Source organism: Gloeophyllum trabeum (assembly GCF_000344685.1).
Source record: "Gloeophyllum trabeum ATCC 11539 unplaced genomic scaffold GLOTRscaffold_00007, whole genome shotgun sequence".
In the NCBI taxonomy this organism is placed as follows: domain Eukaryota; kingdom Fungi; phylum Basidiomycota; class Agaricomycetes; order Gloeophyllales; family Gloeophyllaceae; genus Gloeophyllum; species Gloeophyllum trabeum.
In genome coordinates, this window is record NW_006920416.1 from 680,241 (window position 1) to 686,527 (window position 6,287).

The following is a 6,287-nucleotide window of genomic DNA, read 5'->3' on the forward strand; positions in this document are numbered from 1 at the left end:
TTGTTATGAGTTGTGGCATTTCTTCGTTGCATCCAGTCCTTCCATAGATATAGAAAACTTTCCTGCAAGTTATTCTTGCTCGGTGGGTCCTTGTGAGCGCAAGCCGGCCGCATGACCGTGGACGTAAGGCCGTAAGCGGGCAAACAGCCACAATTCAAACAAGCGACGCGTATCGACAGGGAGATGGGCATCGATAATAATATCCCTCTTTCTCCTGTTCCACTCCCTGCCCTGCTCGAGATATGAGGCCTTCCTCTTTTTTCTACGTCTCTGGCCAGCATCGACACTCCGAAAGGTCGTCTAGGACTCTCCCGTATTTTTGCATGACAAATGGTCTGACCTGGCGACTTGTGCAACGTCTGTCGCCGGAGTCCTCCTGAACGCGCAATGAAGTCTCCTCCTCATACTCGAGCGAAATCCTATCTGGCAGAGTCGCCATCCTACGAAAGCCCTTATCGGACCCAGGGACGAATATCCGGAATTGTTGACCGGCACCGGATACGGGGTTGTGTATGTCAACCGTACCCCTATAAACATCGAGGAAGCCCCTACGAGCGGAAGCACGGCGTAACTTCCACAGCGGTTGAGCTAGCGGAGACAATTGAAGGGACCAAGGCAAGGCGATATTTTAATCACACAAACAATGAACAAAAGAAACTTATCAATCCTATCGCGATTTCCTCCTCCACCAGATCGTCGACGCACGAACCGTGTATACTACGTGCCTTCAACCAAGCCGTGGTTTTGGCCTCCGCTTGCCCCTTATTCGACCGAAACCCCTGTTATTTGGCCAATCAATATCACATTTTTATCGCCAAGGGAGTGTTACACACGTCATCTTATAAGGCCCTTTCCAATGGACGTCGACGCCACTCCCGGCTGCGCTACCTCATGTTCGTTTATACCAGCTCGAGACCGGAGCGACTAATAACCGAATCTTAGTGAACAGCTTATAGGAAGACAGAAATTGACATACCTCGCGACGGAGCATCTCATTGGCAGCTTTGCCCTCAAAGGCTGACGACAGCGCGTCGTTGTCTTCGATATCGCCGTCGTACGCGGAAGATGCATCGTCCACGTCCGACTCTTCCATCTCGGCGTCCTCTTCCTCGTCGGATGCCCGATGAGCCCGATCCGAGTAGTGATTTACCTCTCCAAGAACCTCGTTCTCCGTTTGGATACCACTGTCGACGATCTCCATGTCTTCCCCATGCTCGTCATCATCGCTGCTAGGGTACTCGATTTCTGTGTCGAGGATGTCGCTCGCCGTCTCCGAAACGCCTTCCGCGATTTCCATCTCCATCTCCATCTCCTCATCAGCAGAGGAGTCATGGTCGCAAATGATCTGGCGCAGGTCCTCTGCATTGGATTTCCGTGCCCACTTTGCGGGCAGCACGAGCGCGGACATGGCTATGAAGGACGTTGTTCGAGTGTCGACCTATCGATGTTCAAGGTGAAGCTGAAGGTGCGTCGCTGATCTTGGGCGATCGCTTAAGTGCGTGTCGGGCGATGCCGGTCTTTGTGGGCGTCGCCATCCGTTGTCCTCGCTTGGATAGTGTGATTAAGCGATCAAAGGTCTTTCATATTCACTAGAGTAATGGATAAGGGCTGACTTATGGTCTCCCATTAGGATATGTCACTACGGCGGTATGCAGTTTTCGTGTCGGTCTACTCGAATTAGGTCGAGCGCGTGATCGGTGCCGTACAGTCAGTCAGATTCATAGATGCGCATGACATCCATCCATGGACCCCATAATCGTCCCAGAATCAATATCCGGGACTGGACCGGCCTTGCTGCGAGAGAGCCTTTCCCCTGCTGTCATGGGCGAGGTGATTAAAGAGATCACGCAGTCGTGTTATTTCCAGAAGACAAGCAAAGGCAAACGAAATTTCTCGATTCCAAGTCTACCTCAAAACATTCCTTATCCGACTCTCTAACATGCATACCCAGCGGCGCACTCATAGCCCACATTCTCAAGTCCCCCGATCAGGCCAGATTTGCTGCCTGGCACCAATGAATATGCGGGTTCTCTCCAATGGATATCTGTCACGCACCTCGTCCGGTATCTCGTCGGTAAATGTGGATCCTAGTCATACACGACCATACTCCAGTCTGAGTCGGACGGCGAAGGTAGCGTACGGTCGGAGCCATCGTCGCTGTAAGTGATGTCGGATGACGATCTGGCACCTCCAGGCACCAAACGGACGCGCCTGCGGGAGGTACTACTAGGAGCACTCAATATTCCTTGTTCCTCGGAAGTGTCCCATTCCTCGGTTGGCCCCGGATGGCTGTCGTGTTGTCGGATGTTGGTTGTTTTTTTCACTCTTTTGGACGAGTGCACCTAATGACCAAACATCACTTAGCTTGAATCCAGCCTGCACAAAATAAAGCATGACTTACCTCCTCGTCGTATTCGTCGCTTTCCTCCCCTTCATCATCTTCCTCCACATAATCTGGATCAGTCCGTCTCCCGTCGTCCTCGTCGCTTTCATCCTCGTCGCTTTCATCCACCTCGTCATAGTCATCGGCCCCGCCCTCGGACATCCGCAAGTCATCGGCACACGCATCGCATGCACCGTTGGACACGTCGTGCTCGCTCAGGTCCATCTGAGCGCTGCCCTCATCGTCTGCAAGCTTGTCATTGCTCTCTGCCTCCTCGCCGGGATAATGGATGAAGGGTTTGCCACTTTCGCAGAAAGTTTGTCGGAGGTTTTCAGCGTTCGACTTTCTCCCCCACTTGGGGGGCAAGACGAGGGCTGCCATGGCGGAGAAGGAAGATACTCAAGAGTCGACGTGTGTGGCTATCGATGTGCAAGTTGAAGCCGGAAGACCGGTGGTCGAGCCACCTCGATCGCTTAGATGCTTATCGGGAGATGCCGGTCACTACGGGCACTCCCTTGTCCTCAATCTCCCGTCAAACATCCACGTAGGGACGTGAAAAGCCGTTTGTTGATTTGATCCATGCTGAATGAGGTATTCGAGCTGATTGGTGCTCGATTCAAATTAAATGAGCCATCGTTCAACCAGTCCACTGAAACGGCCCGTTCGATGTTCGCGCCTTGAGTTAGCACGCCATGCGCTTGAATATGTGCAATAAAACAGATTTAGTGACAAAAGTGTATGCATCGAATACCGACGTTGTTCATTCCAAGGCCATGCTCAAAAAGTTATCCAACTGGCCTGAGACGTGGTTGCATGCACCCTTATCGTGAATAGTAGCAGGCTCCCGCTCGCCGAATGACAAGGTATCGCGGTAATTGTTCAAGCCGCTGACTTCTGTGCTGGTCGAGATTCCCCAGTCGTTCATGCTCGTTGTATCGGCGACAATGTCGGCGCAAAGCAATCCGCCGAGCAATTGACAAGATCGTGTTCAAGATGATACATGATGTCTACACGCAATATATGCAAAGTCCCGCTTGTCAATCCAACATCGCTGTTCTTCGTCAATTGCTCTCGATTCCAGGGGTCAAAGCTTGCGACCTCGAGGATCCCGGCCAGGCCCTGTCCTCATACATGCTCATTCTCCCGAACTTACTTACTGTCGTCCATACAAAGTTCCTACCGTCCATTTTCGACCTCCTGGTACTCCGTTGTATCAACATTCCCAGGCAGGCATCGAGGTCTAAGCTGTGTGGGCCCTGATGCTGGCAATTGTAACCAGCCACTACCGCGAACATCATCTAAATTCGAACACCACTAGGGGATGTCCCTCGGACGAATGCTGAAGACCTCAATTCACTCCAGCCTACTCGTGGCAATCTCTTTGACATTGGAAGCCACTGCAAGCCCTTGAGATGTACCTCCCCTACGTCCTGTCCTCGTTGAGGGCGTTCCTGTGGGCAACATTGCAGTGTGAACATGTTTCGGATAGAAGATACAGGATGTCGTGAGTACTCTGGATAGATCGAGATGACATCCCATTCACTCTATAATCAGTCTTAAATGTAACTTTTGTTGCGTCTCGCCGCTACACAAGAGTCAAGAACCGAAGTGTCTTCAACTCAAACCGAGTCGTCTGCCAATTTATGCTACATTCGTTGCCCGGCCATCGATACACCACGAAGGGCACTGGAGACCCACATCCGAGCGCTCTCCATTCCCGCACGTGTACTTTACGACGAGCAATTGCTGACGATAACCAAAGGCTCAGATGCCCGTCCCGATTGCACTAACATTGGCAGCATGAATACGCGGTCTGTGAGCCTACGACCATAGGCCGCCGGATCTGCGCGACTTTCGTGGGCATATTCTATTGACGTAGGTGGCGTAGATATGCGGCCCGTGAACCTGAGACAGACCACCGCTGACTCTCCTCGACTCTCGTGATCGGATGGTTCCCCTCGCGCGGCATAGATTAATGGTGGTGTGTGATGCAGCTCATTACCTACCTGCGGCGCTGAGTTCAGGACCTTCCTCATTTTCACCGCATGCAACAATGCCCTGAGTGCCAGTCACGATCTCTTTCAGTCTCGCCTGGATACCATACAATTTCTACATCGTCGTGGTTGGTTTATTGTTCTCTGATCTCAGTCATCTATTAACCAATGCGTAGGTGAGTCTCCTGTGGTTATCATGATGTCTTCCTATGAGACCACCCACCTCATCCGAGTCATCTGAGTCAGACACAGACTCAGAGTTGCTATCAGCCCCAAAGGTGTCGAGATCTTCGTCGTCCCACTCCCACTCCCATTCAACAGGATCGTAGGGCTCGTCGTCTGTGTTGGCAATAGCCAACGCGCGAAGAATCCCTCTGAGGTTTCTCTTCTCTTGGGTGTCATGTTACACTTGCGTTCGTTGACGGCCATTCGAAGAATGAAGTGGAAGTGACTGCAATATCCGCCTTCGTGGTCAGAGTAAAGTTGAGGCCGTTCTGTGCCACCCTTCTTATTTCCGGCTGTCGCCGATGGCCTTTGTGCCACTTACGGATTTAGGTCGGTGGCGCGATATGCCCAAAGGGCGTTCATCAACTATGCATCCGACTCATATATATGATTGGCGGCTCTCTTCAGAATACATTAGTAACTTCATTGAACCTAACCCCGGCCGTGCACCGTCCACTCAGGTCTCACCATCTATACACCACTCCTAGGCAATGACGATAGGGAATACACCTTGGTACACGCCGTTGTGTCAGGCAACGTAGAATCACGGGAACACTTGCCCTAGTTACTGTTGGACTGAATACACGGTGAATCTGCGGTGAGATGCCGCTGGCACTGCACGGTTCGAATCCACGGTGTTCCGTCCGACTAAAACGAGTCCCTGACAAATGGTACAAAACTCTTTCAAGCACCCCTAATTGTTGCTAACTAAGTCTCTGCAGTGGAAGAGCTCACCTCCTGGTCTTAAACGGATTCGAGACTACACATCAAGCCCAGTTCCTGTAACATCAAGATATCAAGGTAATCTTCATTTCGACAGAGGTGGAAGCTGATGTTGGTCATCCCGAAGCAATAGCTATGCTACGTCCAGCGGAGCTACGCCTCCAGTGGACTGTAGCAGGGATATAGCTTCGTGCAAACATGCATTTATCACTAACTGAATCTTCGGGCCATACTCATCTCAGCAATCTTTCTGACTTCGTCCATGGTTAATCCGAGGCCGTACGGCGGCTTAGCGAGAAGGAGTGCATACTCGGCTAACAGATTTGTGCGGAACACAAGCTGATCATCGGTCTATGAGAGGCAGTAGCAAAGGTGATCAGTAGTAATTCAGCATAATACCGGCATGCAGACCGTACGTACACATATAGCTATAGGATGATCTTGTTTCAGGTAAAAGCGAATGTGGTGATCCTCGAGACTCTTCACGGTTTTGCATCTAAGAAGGGAGAAGGACACAAGAGTGTCATCCGTGTTAGCCTGTCGGAAAATAAAGGCTTACAGAAGGTTGCTTGTGAGGCAAAGCTCAACGGCTATATCTTTCTCGAACACTATCTTCATGGCCTCTTCGTCGAGAAACGTTGCGTGGCCTAGCCTCGACGGTGCAAACGCGCGAAGCAGATTATCGGTCTCGGAAGTGGGATTGTCAACTGTCTGTAGAAAAATGCTGATCAGTCTTCCCACCGGTCACCTCCCTCCCGATTATTTCTCACTTCGGCGATATGGACAGTTACACCCAGTCCCGACGCCTTGGCATTTTGGAAGTGTTTGACGAACCGCTGGAGTTCCCCGGCCTGAAACAGTGGTAGCTGAGAACAAGGTAACCTTTAAGTGACAACATACCCGCGGATCACCACAGAGGTCAATACCGACGACCCTCCGCCCTTCTTCCTTCAGTGTGATGG

At 51.4% G+C, this 6,287-nt stretch overlaps 3 protein-coding genes across 3 annotated transcripts in view; all 3 read right to left on the reverse strand.

Annotated features, from left to right (window-relative positions):
* Positions 1–834: 834 nt before the first annotated feature.
* GLOTRDRAFT_93664 (uncharacterized protein) lies at positions 835–1,408 on the reverse strand (the record flags this gene model as incomplete). Its single annotated transcript, XM_007868103.1, has 2 exons — positions 835–924; positions 1,151–1,408. 2 exons carry the CDS (start codon positions 1,406–1,408, stop codon positions 835–837), a joined length of 348 nt encoding a protein of 115 aa, XP_007866294.1.
* A 679-nt stretch (positions 1,409–2,087) lies between these two features.
* On the reverse strand, positions 2,088–4,806 carry GLOTRDRAFT_93665 (uncharacterized protein; the record flags this gene model as incomplete). The annotated part of the gene is made up of 9 exons (XM_007868104.1): positions 2,088–2,342; positions 2,402–2,757; positions 3,276–3,390; positions 3,541–3,681; positions 3,802–3,834; positions 4,135–4,250; positions 4,390–4,474; positions 4,601–4,716; positions 4,785–4,806. 9 exons carry the CDS (start codon positions 4,804–4,806, stop codon positions 2,088–2,090), a joined length of 1,239 nt encoding a protein of 412 aa, XP_007866295.1.
* Positions 4,807–5,535: 729 nt separating this feature from the next.
* GLOTRDRAFT_41946 (Metallo-dependent hydrolase) overlaps positions 5,536–6,287 on the reverse strand; it is a gene marked incomplete at both ends in the record, with an annotated part of 2,126 nt that continues 1,374 nt past the window's right edge. The window contains 4 exons of the mRNA XM_007867914.1: positions 5,536–5,676; positions 5,746–5,821; positions 5,885–6,036; positions 6,096–6,176. Of these exons, the coding sequence (XP_007866105.1) occupies positions 5,536–5,676; positions 5,746–5,821; positions 5,885–6,036; positions 6,096–6,176 (450 nt within the window). The remainder of the gene's footprint in view (positions 5,677–5,745; positions 5,822–5,884; positions 6,037–6,095; positions 6,177–6,287) is intronic.